Here is a 14,079-nt window from a genome sequence, read left to right on the forward strand (position 1 = left end):
GTAATATACCATCAGCTCTGACAAACAGGGAAGTGAGCAATTGCTCATGGCAGAGAAGGAAGCACATAATCCACACTAGAAAACATCACTGTAGACTTAACATGCACTCCCTCTTTCCAGAAATAGCAGTAGGATAAAATAACGCTGAAAGAGAGAAGCTGACAATTGAGTTACACAGGTCATTTCAAGAATCTCAGAGAACTCAGGTGCATTTTTGTGTCTCTAGTTTATTCAACAGAAAAGAGATTGACCCACTGTGTCTTTGGTGCCTGCTTTTCCCTCAAATGGTTTATGAATGGCTAGGATCATGTGGCTTCTGTTAAATCACTGAGAAGAAAAGACAAGGGCTCTCTCCAACTTCTGCTACAAGTAGAGGTAAGGCTCTCCTTGGTCCATAGCAGAGTTTTCTGGGTTTTCTTTTTTTGAGAGAGAGAACTTGTTGGAAGGGTTATTGAGCTGACAGAGGAATGGTTCCCATCAATGTGAACAAAGTGTCAAAAGCAAGAGGACTGTGTATTGGGAGCTGGGTGATAGGGCCAGAGGATGGCATTCTGTTTTCAACTTCCACCTAAAGACCAAAGCCATCCATCCTAGTGTTAGCATGCATCTGAGAAGCCAATTTTCTGCTCTTAGAGTCATAGTCTGCCTGTCAGGGGTGACTACATGTTTCTGGGGGAAAATCACCTTTTCAGGGGCCACAGCCTTCCTTCTAGGGGGCTACTGTTGTCTTTCCAGGTGTCATAGTCTGAAGGTACACAAGGGCTATACTCGTCCCTTCAGTGGCCACAGACTGATGGTCCACAGGGATCAAGGTCTCTGCCCCAGGGACTTCAGTCTTCCCTCCTGGAGCTACAGTTGCCTTTCCAAGGTACACAGTTTCCCTTCTAGGGGTCACAATTCCACCTTGGGGGATTGTAGTCATATTCTCATACTTTCCCTGAATCTCAGTGGCCACAGCCTCTCCTCCTGGGGGCAAAATCTTAATATCGGTGGTCAATGCCTTGGTCACAGCCAGGCTTTCATGGTCAGTTCTTGAAGAATTCACAGCAGGTGAGAGCCAAAATTGTGGTAAAGGAGTTGAACTGGACTCTAGAGAAAAATAATCAGAAAAGGATGAGATTACTATCTGTTCCTTCCCATCATATTAATCAGTAGGAAGATTCCAGGACTGAAGTACCTGCTCCCAAAGTCCAGAACTGGAAGATTTCATAATGTGCCCACTTGAGAACATAGATGAAATCCTGCCACAAAGAAGGCTTTTTCCCCACCCCATCATGTTAACATGGTTCTGGACATCCATGGGCACTCAGAGGATTTGACACATTTCTGGTGAATGACCCCAGGGAGGAGCCTAGCAGTTCCCTATGTTTAAGTCCTTACTTTGACTTCTCTGACTGCACCATCAGCAAGACCTTGTCCCCAAGGCCTAATTCCTTACCTGTTGAATCCTTAAGGAGTCCTGTGCCTCTACATTGTAGGAGGCACCAGGAACAAAGCCAAGGGCAAGAAGGCTCTAGACAGCATGCTGTAAACACCTAAAGACTTGACCCAGCTGAGCTCCAGTCTCACTATCCATAGAATGAGGATTATAAGCCATCTCTAAGGATGTTTCCATTCTTGCATGCTAAATTCCATCTTCTCATTGCCAGGGCAGCCTCTACTATCAAAAAGAGATATCAAAGGAAACTGAATTCCCTTTTCTAGGCGTTGCCCATGAAAGCAGAAGAAAGAAACAGAGAAATAAGCTAACATATATTGAGTGCTAACTATGAGCCAGTGCAGTTTTCATTCCATATCTCATTTAGTTCTTATAATATTGTCATAAGTGTAAGGATTATTCCCGTTATACAGGTAAAGGAAACTCAAAGAGGTCAAATAAGGGCCATGTATCCCAATCAAGATTAGAAAACATATTGGCCTGACACCAGAGCTTATTCTCTTCCCTCAATGTCATGTTGCCTCACAAAATGTTTAAACCTAGCAGAAGGGATCCACCCAGTGGCTGGTTATGCAACTTTCAGCCCCAGCTTCTAGGTCATAGCTACTCACCAGCCTGAACGAGAAGATCATTCAATATGTGGACAAGGGGGAAAGGGCCAGTGCCACAGAAAGTGCCCCTGACATCATCCATGTCCAACGTCCACACCATGGCCCCCCCAAAATGTTCTCTCTTTATGAACAATGCCTGTAAAAGTAACAGTCAGTCAATCTGCTGTACTGACCACCCTCCAGACTGGGTACAACAGCAAAAGCAGAAAATGGACCCCAGGAGGCAATGTAACAGAACGGTTAGGAGTACAGCCTGAATTTGAATCTAGCCTCTCCTGTCTATTAGCTATGAGATCTTCAAAAAGTTACACAGCCCTTATGTATATTAGTTGCCTAATTTGCAAAAAAGAGATAATAACATTCACAACAATTTTAGAATAAAAAGAATTCCTATATGCACATATTACAACATGGATGAAACTTGAAGACATTATACTAAGTGAAATAAGCCAGATACAAAATGACAAATACTGTATGATTCCACCTATAAATTGTCAAAGTCATACAAACAGTAAGTAGAATAGTGGTTTTCTGGGGCTGGGGAGGGGAGGAATGAAGAGTTATTGTTTAATGGACACAGATTTTCAGTTTGGGAAGACGAAAAAGTTCTAGAGATGAATGCCACTGAATTGTAGACTTCAAAATGGTTAAAATTACAAATGTTATGTTTTATGTGATGTAGGAATGCTGCATAACTTTTCTTAAAGAGTTCCTACATATAAAATATTTGGATCAATACCTGGCACATAGTTATGGTCAATAAATGTTAGCTACTATCCCTCTGGTTCCCCAGCCTGCTAATCACTATTATCATCATAGTAAACTATAGATATTGCTTTATTATTTAAAAATCATTCCCTTATTTTATAATAATGCAATAAAGCACAGATAAAGAGGTAATATTGTAATTTTTCACAGATGAGAAAATAAATACTTCCATCCATGAATTTTAAAACCTCAGCTATAACTAAATGACAGAATTTACATGCAAATCCAGGTCCTATTATTACCTTCTCAGTGCTTTCTATCAAGGCTGATGAAAAAGACCGATTCCATCGTATTCAAATAGCTATGTGACTTGGTCAAGTCAATTGGCTCCTTTCTGGGGTTTACATTCCCCATATGTAAAATAAGATGAAGTAGAAATCCAATTATTAAGTGTGAAAGTGTGAAGGTTCTGAGATTTCATCCTACTTACCAGCTAACAAGTTAGCCTGACAGTTTTATGTGTATACACATACACACACACACAAACACACACTCCAGACCCCTGGATCAGAGAACAGAATGTTTATTATCCACAGCACAAAAAGCAAGAATAGCACCTTGAGTTGGTTCCCATGTTTCAGTTATCCAAAGGGCAATATTATGAAGGACAGATGCTTATCTGCATGTGCAGTGGGGCCTGTACCACAAAGAACCCTGAAAATATGAAACTCGGAGCTTATATAGGATAGTTGTCATATCTGGTCCTCCTCCCCTCAAGAGAGAGAGCTTTGCTCTGGCATGTGAACAAGTCCTCTCTGGAGAGGAGACTTTCACAATGCTGGGGTAAAAAGAAAAGCATCTCTCTATGTTTAGTATAGCTTGTCGGCTTCCTTTGCTCAGAATGCCAAGACTGTACAAGAACATTGAGAAGTCCAGAGACAATAATCTCCCAAGCATGGTCTCCAAGGCTTCTTTTAGCTCTGACATTCTATGACAAAATTCCTTAATCATCCCCACTCTGGGCTCACACCTCCCCTCTAGTTCTGCAAGGTACAATAACTGCCCTTCAAAGCAAGTCCACTCTGTGCTGTTGGTCTCAGGGCCTTCCCCAACACATGTGGTCAATCCCTTCTCTGATGTCCTGAGGGCCTATGTTTAATTCTATCCCACTGGATAATTTCACTGACTCTTTGATCTTTTGTCTATATCTTCCATTTTCAAACCACAAAGCAATATCCCAGAGGCTGGAGGCCATGCTTTTTACCTCTTTTTGCCCCTAAGGGCATCACCTGGTGTTTTGCATAGAGGAGGGGCACAATCATTCATTCATGAATGCCTCCCCATCTCTGTGCTTTCCACCCCAAACTGCCTCCAAAGAACAGCCATAACCCTACCATTTCTACATCACGTATAGTAGGAGACTGTGAATTCTCTCTACTTATAAGCCCATATATCCAAGCAGTTGCAAAATCCTGACAATTTCTTACCCATAGACTCCCTCTCCTTCCAATCACCCTGGTCCAGACCCTCATTATTATCTCATCCTTGGACATCTCCATGTCCCTCAGAGCATACAAAATGCCAACCTGGTTACAGTAGGATCACTCATGGAGACATACAAAAAGAACTTCCAGACATAGTCAAGACCTATTGAATATTCAGGAATGGAAACAAGATTTCTACATTTATCAAGCAGAGACAGGTTCAGAAACCACTGGAGCATGTCGTTTCTGTTTTAATTCACTATAAAAACCTGCCATACTCAACTTTGTAGAACATTGCTTATATGGGGAAAGGGTGGTGGTCACAGTTAGGTTCTAAAGGTTTCAAATTTGTAGGTCATAACCTGGCTCAGAAACCTGACTTTTCCTTAAAATGCCCACAGGATGAAGACCAAACACCTTCAGCAGCATTTGAGTCCCTCCATAAAAAAACTTTGCTTCACCCAAATTCTCCTCTGGACCTGCTGCAAGTTTTCTGCACCACTGAGTCTTTTTCCCCCATGTCATCATCTTCTTCTCCTGCTCAACTCCTTCAGGAAGCCCTCCCTGACTTTCCCATCTCTGCCACATGTCAGTAATATTCAGGGAGCACGGAGCATGATCTACCTTTATTGGTATTTACCTTTATAAAATTATTTATCCAAACAGGAAAAAAGAGACTGTCACTAAAAAGAGGTGTGAACTAAGAGAAATGTTTATTCCCTCAGAACCAAGATCTCTTCTCTTAGGAACAGAGAGTTGGACTAGATGGGATTATGAAACCGCAGTTAGAATTGACATTTAGGCACACCTGAAACTCAGCTGATGTAATCATTCTCACCTTTCATCCTCCATCCAATACACACACACACGTGCACACGTTGTACAGACTAGGGCCCCACGGAAGCCAGAGGAAGCTACATGCTGCAGCAAGAAAGAACCAGGGTCTCACCTTGTAACTGAAGCTGATGGCATCATCATAGCCAACCCACTTCTTCCCCTTGTAGGCATATGGGACATACTGATATTCAATCCAGTGCTTCTTCGCTCCCTGGACAAAGGAGCAAATCTGCCAGGAGGACCACCAGGTCAGTTCTGTGAAGTGCCATGGGGAGAAGCTCCAGGAGACACAGCTGTTCCTTGCCCAGGAATAAAGAATCTGAGAATTGCTCACCAGGGAATGAGAAGTAGGCAGACCAAAGACAGCGGGGAAGCCACTCACAAAGTGGCTGTCTATTCTGAATAAATTCCTTCTGTCACATGTTCCTTACTCTAATGTCCACGATGGAAAAAGAGAGAACCAATGAGTGGGTGACATCTTAAGAAACAAGCCAGGGTTTGGTAAATAAGGCAAGTACCAAAGTACTCAGAGTAACATATCTGACCCTTGACCAAATCTATATCTTTTTCAAAGTGTTTCCCTTTGATGTTCATTAGATCTCAGCACAAACTGCCCCATACAAGTAGTTATCAAACAAAGACTTTGAACCTCTAGGAGATTTAAAAGTATTAAAGACAGGGAGAACCAGGCTGATACAATCAATCAAACATTTGAGTGTCTACTGGGTGTCCAGCATTGTGCTAGAAACAATAAGCTGCAAAGGAGTAGAGGTGTTCAGGTTGTGCTGCAAAAGTTAATGTCTAAGTCATTGCTTTTTTCTGTTGGTGCCTTAGTGTCTGTCTATCAAAGTCTCTCTGACCCATAATGTCTTTCAAGAACATTATTTGAACTATGCCATCACTCACAACCATGCTTCATTGGATCAGCAGGAAGACATCTCAATTCAGCATGCACAGAGCAGAGATGTGAGAGATGCTTGGCACCTCTATTGCTGACTAAGGTAAGGTTAAAGCTCTCCATTTGGCACCCCTACATACCTCATGCCTTTGTGCCTCCTGTCCTCTACCTGGGAACTCCTTCCCATCGTGTCATTCCTGCCCATCAGGATTTTTCTGTGCTTTAAACCCTGCTCAAAATCTACCTGCTCCATAAGACCTTTCCAGATCCCTTCAGCCACACACTTGTGTGCCTCTTATTGTCTCCTCTTGTGTCTTACATTTCCTTGATCATACATCTCTTTCCTCCACTTAATAGCAAGCTTTGTTAAGATGGAGATTCAGTCGGTAGTGCTGGGTTAGAGAGAAAGCACCTGTAGTAGAAGATGTCTTGGAATTGCTCCAAAATAACCTGGGGGGGGGGGGTGTCAGAGGGTAGAGTGAAAAAAGATTAGCCATGAATTATTAATGATTGAAGCAGGGTGAGTGGTGTGGGGATGGGGGGCAAAGTTATACTATTCTTTTATTTTTGCATGTTTGAAACTATTTATATTGCAAAGACAAATGATTTTTATTAGGCCATATAGCAAGTCAAGATTAAGATCTTTAAAGGGATTTTAAATGCTATAGGTGATGAAAGAAATCCTTCCATTCAAACTTGACTGAGCCCTTCATCCCTTACAAAGGACTCAAATAACTTGCCCCAAAGAAAAAGAAAATATCCCAGACACAGGATTTCCCTCAGCGCAATAAACTACCTCTTTGCTCTGTCTCTAGCTCTCACTCTTGCCATTGCCCCCTTATTCTGGCCTTTGTCCCAGCCACAGGTGGGGAGCCATAACTGCTAGATTACCCTATTTCCATCACCTCATAATAAGCCAGAAAGCCAGGCTGCTGGGTGTACTTCCCTGGAGATGCTGGTCCCATTGCTCTGGCCTGCAACCCATTCTTAGAGGCTGTGAGGAGGTGAAAGGTACGTCCATAGGTGGGTACCCCCATGATGAGCTTCTCTGAGGGCACCCCAAGCTTTCTCCAATAATTCATAGTGTATGCCTGCAGGTAGAAAGAACACAGACCCCTCCTTGTTACTAAAAGCCAATGGTGTGGTCTCAGGGGCCAGTATCTGTGCCACCTGAGAGATTTCCTTTTCTTACCGAAGATTTGGGGTCTTCAGGAAGAGAGAACAGGGGGCTATTATGTCCTGTGAACTTTTCCCAACTCCCATGAAAGTCATAAGACAAGACATTGATGAAATCCAGGAATCTGTAAGGGGCAAGAGGAGGAGATATGAAGATCAGGCTAGCCAGATTTTCAAGTCAGATCATCACAGCACTAACTAGCTGGCTAGCTGGGCATTAGTCATCTGAACTTTCTTGCTTTTTCTGCCTGTGGAACCTGCCCAGGCTGTCTGCTGCCACTGGGACAAACTGCTGGTAAAAGACAGCTGTGCATCAGGATCTATGCATCTTGAGAGTATTCGTGGAGGTAAGCAGTAGTCAGACAAGAAAAAAATATACACTCAGGCCTGGTACAAGTGCTAACAGAGGTCTGCATAAATTGTCATGAGTCAAAGCAGTATTGTCCCATAGCAGTAAAAGAGTTGCTGTCTTCCCACCATTCAAGGAGCCATTAAAACCCACCTCATCCAGGAAGCTTTCATAATGACCAGATGTAAATGAGCACATACTAATTGCTCATTTACACTAATTATCTAATTTAATATTAATCTGATCAATGCCCAAAATGCCATAACTGTCTGTATTTTAAAGCCAAAGAACTGAAACTCAGATGGGTTAACTAATTTGCCTAAAGTCACCAGTTGGGTGAAGGCAGGACTTTCTCAATCCTGCTGGCTATACGGCCAACACCAACAAACTCTATATCTCACTGGGTCTCTCACCTTTCCTCATACATTGAAACCGCTCTCCTTCATACAGTCACACGCAAAAATACTCCATCCTCTCTTTTGGCCTGCATCTGCCTCGATTTCCTCATCTGTAAATACTTTATTCTCGAGCTTCAGGAAAATTAGCCCAGAGCAAGCATGTTCAGAACGATTTATGTGCTATTCTTTGTCTAGCTTTTTTAACTTTTGCACGAGAGCTGCTCTGAAAACTGGGTGTAACTAAGCATTCCTATTTTGGTTTTGTGGCAGTGGTTGTTAATTCATCTGTCCCTCTGATACCAGTATCTGCTGCATAGTATATGCCTATAGCTGTGCTCTGGGTGGGAAGAGGCTGGGCCCATGGGATTTTCTCCTTGTGGGACCCAGCAATGGGCTATGCAGAAGACTCTACCATGAGAATGTTGTTGTGGGCCCCAGGGTATAGTGGAGCTAACCTTTGTCCCCGTCTATGCTCCTCAGCTCACCCCACCCCCAAACTTGCACTGACACGAGGACAGGCATGTGGTGAGCCCAGAGACAGTGCTTGGGAAGCTCTGGGGTCCTGAGCTCGAGATGCCACCTTTCTTCTAATGTTCTGCCCCACTGAGGCAACACCCACTCACCTTCCTAGAAGGCGCACATCATACGATGTTTGGATGATGTGTGGGACTCCAGAGACAGCAGCAGTGAGCAGCAGCCTCGGGCGCATGGTGAGCTGTGCCTCCTTTTGGAAGGCAAACAGGAGCTCCTAGTAAGAAAGGTATGCATACAGAGCCAGACAAAACAGAGTTGGGGGAAGTATCATCCAGTAAACATTTACTAAGCCCCATGAACCAGGCTCTGGGGACATAAAGGCGAGTCAGACACAAGCCCACAAGTTCATGAGAAAGGCGGACATGGGCCAACATGGTGATTTAACAGAGGCGTGGCAAGCAGGCCCAGGAGCAGAGATTTCAGAGTGACACTGCCTGAGGGAGCCCAGGCAGCTTCCCAGGAAGGGTATCAGTCCTGCTACAGGGCTGGAGCAATACCCAGATGCAGATGGAGAAAAGAGCAACCAGAAGGCATCTGCTCAGCAGCAATTGTACCCAACAAACACCTCTAGAGTGACAGCAGTAAAAGAACATTCTGTTACCTGTCTCCTGCCCCTGCCCCTGGCCTCATGCTCCTCCTCTGCCATCAGCCCAGATATGATCAAAGTAGAATCATTTCTGGATTCTGGAGCTTACTTCGATTAAGAAGACAAAAGTCCACCGATCACGCATGGGGCTGCCTCTTAGTCCAGGATACAAGAAAAAAAGGTCGAGACCATCGAAGTCCTGTCTCCTCAGGAAGGATATGACTGAATTGATAAACTTTTCACGGTTGGCGAATGTGGACAACATAGTGGTGAACCTGCAGGGAGATGGGGGTGAGGCAAAGAAAGCTATCTGCAGAATTGTACCTCCTACAGGGCCTCTGGCAAGGGTGGTGTCCTTTGGGAGGCACTGCTGATGTGGCTGGAGGAAAGGAAGGGCAGATCTTTGGAACTCTCACACCTTAAATGTCCCTCCCAGCACCAGGGGCTAAACAGCTGTGAATGGGGAATTCAGGCAGCAGGGAAAAGTTGAAAACCACATCCTGCCCTGGCCAGAAGACACAGGGAGCAGTAGGCACAAAACCAAGCATACAGCGTGGGGTGGGGAGATCTGGCTCAGGAAGCTCTGCTCCTCCAACATAGTACACACACTGGCAAGGCACTTTGCTTCTCTCTGCTCTGTTCTTGTGGGTAACTACTCAATCCCCATGACCTATCCTAGCACTGACATTCTCTCCCCAACCAGATTAGGGAAGCAAATGCAAGCCAAGGGCCAGCACTTCTGGAAAGATCTAGGAGCTATTCTGGGCCTGTGCTGCCTAACTTGGCATAAGAGCCCTGTGCTCTGATAAGGGGCTCTGGTCCTTTTGCTATTTTGTTAGTTTGCTTGTTTGATATTTTTCGATTTTAGTTTTCTCTTCCATAGTGAAGGCACTTTGGGAAAAATTCTAACTTATTGGAGCTGAACTTTAAGTGATTCCAGGCTAGTCCTGCGGGCAATGATTAAAAAGTTAGCCAGATTCAAAAACCAGCAGGCCTGGGCTCCATCGTCTATTTACCACCTCCTAGCTGGGTGACACCTCGGAGAAATATGGCAAGATCCTCTACACCTGTGGCTCTTGCTTTCTTTGTCTACCAATTTGGAACACAGACGACCACGTTGTAAGCTTTCTCCAAATATTTGCAAGACCATGTGTGTACAGCCCCTGGGCCAGCGTCCAGCATGTGGCAGAGCGCTCAGAGTGGGCAAGGTAAAGCTGGGGTGGACAGAGCCAGCTGTCACCTCACACCCCGGATCCTTCCTTTGTCTTGCGTGGAGGTCTCTCCCAAGGGGCACCCTCACATGCTCCTGGGCCACCATGTCCCCTGCCCATGCATCCCACTCCTCTATGGTGAGAAGTCAGGCATGGCTTCTACCCCAGGCCTCAGCCATGAAATAGGGGAAACATTTCTTCAGAAAGTATCAGGCAGTTCATATCTCCACAGTGCCTCGAGGAGGGGGAAGTACTAACAAGAGCAGCCACCACATACTAACATGCGCTGTATGCCAAGGCACTAGGCCTAGCATTTTATTTACTTCCTTTCCTCCATTACAGCCTCTGAGGTTGATATCACTGGCTCATTAGTAACACAAGGAAACACAGGCCCTGTGACGTTTGGGGTTTGTTCTTCTTGTCCTGTGCAATATTCCACCCCTCAGAGACAAAATCCCTGCCTCTTATGAAAGGTTGAGGGGACATTTGTGAGTGCCCCACTTTGTCTCTCATTTCTCCTCCACCCCCTTTCTCACCACCCATTGGAACTTCCTTGCCTCCCCCAACCCCCCATGGAAAAGAGGTGGGGGTCCCTTGAATCTAGGGCCAGGTCAGGACTTGGGGAATTTGTCTGCACTAGTTTTGCTGTCCCCATGACCAAGCTGGCTTCCCCCTCTGTCCTCACTTCTAGCCTGCCTGCCCCACCCTCCCATCAACCACAGCCCCCACCCCAGAGAGGTGGTAACAGCAAAGTCTCACCTGGAGGTGCCAAAGTTCCAGCCCCCAATGGACAGTAGTGTTTGCAGCTCCCTGTTCCTGTGATGTGGGAGAGAGGGCTGGTAAGTTAGTGCTCACTGCAGTGGGCAGCTGCAGTCACCACTCTTTTTGCTTTGCTCATTGGAGGAACACTGGGAAATAAGGGAGATGGCAAGTGGGGGAAGGAAAGGAGGGAAGGCAGGAGGAGGGAAGGAGAGAAGAGCACAGGAAAAGGGAGGAAAGGAAAAGAGGGGAGATCAACCCAAGGGTCATCACACCCAGCAAATCCAAGGCTGTACGAAGTCCCCAAACCCCCGCACATCCCCATGATATTTCCAGAAAAAGAAAGTAGTCTAAAATGTTTCTTTTCACTTGTTTTCTTACTCAACCAATACTTATTGAGCAATGACCAGGTGCCATTAACTGTTAGATGCTTGAGACACAATAGTGAACAACACAGCCAAGCTCCCTTTCTCAGGGAGCTTGTAATCCAGTGGCCTGGAACTTTCACCCTGCCCACCTGTAACCATCAATGCAATGACAAACCTTCCTTTGGACAAGGAAAGAACCCGGGAGCTCTGGAGAGCGGGATACTAAGCAAGCACTTACTGAGCATCAACTCTATGCTAGGTGCTGACCTAGCCACTAGGCGTGAGCTCACAGCTCAGGGGTTGCAGGTCACAAATGGTAACAAAAACACTAGCATTGTTGAGCGTTTGTCATGTGCAGCCCTCTGTGAATCACTGTAGCAGCATTAATACACAAAATCCCCATAACTGGGCTCCAAGGGAGTTAGGGTTCACCAGGCAGAGAAGAGAGAGATAGACGTTCCAGGGAGAGGCCACAGCAGCTTCAAAGCTAGGAGGCAAGAAAAAGCTCATGGTGCTTGTTCTTAAGGTGGAGATATTCCAGAGCCCCATTTGAGAGGAGGCGAGGACCAGAAGAATCAGAGGAAAGCTGAAGAATAACAGGAGATTTAGGCTTTTGAGACTTAGACTCTGACATCTGTAAAATCTGACCTCCACATCCAATATGAACATACCTCTCCTTGAGTTTGTTGAACTCTGGGTAGAGAATTTTCTCATCCTGGGGATCCTTAGCAACAATCTGACTGTTGTTCATTGAGGCAAAAGCAAATATCAGGTGGGTGCAGAGAAAGGGGTCCAGGTCATGGGGCAAGACTGAGGCAGGGCCTGGTCGGCTATGTGCCCAGTTGGTGAAATAACACACCAGTTTGTAGGCAGCACCTGCTAAGGGATAGCACCCATTAGTTGGCAAATACCAAGGAGGGGATGGAGCTCAGCTTCCAGAGAGCAGTGCAAACACAGCCTAAGAGGCCAGGCCACTGTAATGTCCTCCCCCCACCATCCACACACACTCCAAAGCTACACTGAGGTCCAGTCCCTCCCCACTGCTGAGGTCCAGGTGGGGAAGAATGCCTTATGAAATCCTGGTCAAAATGGACCCTCAAGTCTGGATCCTGGCACACAGTGAGTGTCAAACAGCAGGTACCCCAAAATCCTCTGCTCATCTGCATTGGATCAATACTCCTGACAGAGGAGCCAGAACAGGGCCAGGCTGCAGGCAACATGCAATGCAGGGGACTTAGCCAGAGAACCTCCCTGGCTCTGGAGGGAAGAACACCATTTCCTTACCATAGTGGTGTCTCAGCACAAGAACCAGCCCTGCAGGAAACAAAGGAAGGAATCAGACACAGATTATACCCACACCCAGAATGGCATGCCCCAGAGCACACCCTCCAGTTAGCAAGTGCACCCACCAACTAAGCACCATATCCAGATGCAGATGCACAAATGGAGACCCACACAGCATTCATTCGTTTCCTCACCTCTAAAGTTGAGACAGTAGAGCGAGAGCTAAGTTCCCTTTCTCTCTAATAAATGCCACGTGTATATACACATGTACAGGAACGACAATGACTGTTAGAAGTCCCAGCAAAAGCCCTAGGCCACTGGTTCTCAACTGTGGCTGCAAGTTAAAAAATACTGATATACTGGCTTCTCTACCAGAAATTCTGATTTAATTGGTCCAAGGTGTAACCAGGTTTAAAAAGCACTGTTCTGATCATTCCTACCTGGGTCCCTCTACCCTTCACTATGTCCTATCCCAAATCTACAAAATCCAGGCCCCTTGAGTCTCAAGACCGCTCTCTTGAGCACCAGAGAGATGACAGACTCATGAAGCCTGGTGCCTCCTGGACTGAGTGACACTGCTGGGACCTGCCACACTCACCAGCCCACAGCAACAGCCTCCCCATTGCAATGGTCTGATGGCTGTGGGGCAGAGCTCAATCTTCTTTATAGGAGCTTCCCCATGTATAGCTCTGGGACAGCCCAGCCACACACTCACACACACACACCCAGTTCCAGGATCAATGATTTATGAGAGTCACAGTGACCCCCAGAACCACTTGCCCTCCCTTCTCCAGAATTGCTGTAGCTTTCAGAGCCAACAAAGCAACAACTCCAGGTTGACATGGGCAGAGAGTGAGCACACACCACAGGCCATGGCAGGGGCAGGGCAGCGTTCCTGAGCTCCGCCTGGTGCTCAGCCCCTCTTGCTGGTGCTCAGCCCTGCGTGGGCCGATTATGGGGGAGAAACACTGTATGACAGCAATAATTCTACTGTTATTAGATTATAAGTTGGGGAAGCAGTGTGACATAAAGTTTAAAGGCCCTAGCTTTAGACTCAGGTTTTAAGACCAAGGTTTGAATTCAACATTTGAATCTCAGTGTCACCACTTAAAAGTTTTGTAATCTTGGACAAGTTACTTGGCCTTTGTAAACTTCAATTTCCACACTTGTAAAATGGAGATACCAGCTCTTACTTATCTCATAGGGTTTAAAGAGATAATGTATAAAAAATTGTTAGTTTGGTGCTTTACATGTAATAGGGCTTAATGAGCAGTAGCTGTTATTAGGGATGCCAAAAGGATTGCCCAGCAGAGCAGGGTTCTCAAACTCAGATGCTGACACTTGCCTGGAAGGTAAAGTAAACGGGTGAAGTAGACACGGTGAAATAGCTCACTCCCCACTTTATTAGAAGAATAACAGATCGAGCCCAGTGGTACAT

General features: G+C 45.7%; 1 protein-coding gene across 1 annotated transcript; it reads right to left on the reverse strand.

The window, feature by feature from the left end:
- Nucleotides 1-363: 363 nt before the first annotated feature.
- On the reverse strand, nt 364-13,264 carry OVGP1 (oviductal glycoprotein 1). Its single transcript, XM_063105810.1, is given in 15 exon segments — nt 364-425; nt 428-493; nt 496-618; nt 621-714; nt 716-1,089; nt 2,050-2,185; nt 5,191-5,307; nt 6,882-7,067; nt 7,169-7,277; nt 8,523-8,647; nt 9,129-9,294; nt 10,990-11,046; nt 12,029-12,233; nt 12,642-12,671; nt 13,240-13,264. Coding segments are annotated over 15 exon segments (1,875 nt in total).
- Nucleotides 13,265-14,079: the final 815 nt, after the last annotated feature.

Source organism: Cynocephalus volans, chromosome 8, assembly GCF_027409185.1.
Source record: "Cynocephalus volans isolate mCynVol1 chromosome 8, mCynVol1.pri, whole genome shotgun sequence".
Classification (NCBI taxonomy): domain Eukaryota; kingdom Metazoa; phylum Chordata; class Mammalia; order Dermoptera; family Cynocephalidae; genus Cynocephalus; species Cynocephalus volans.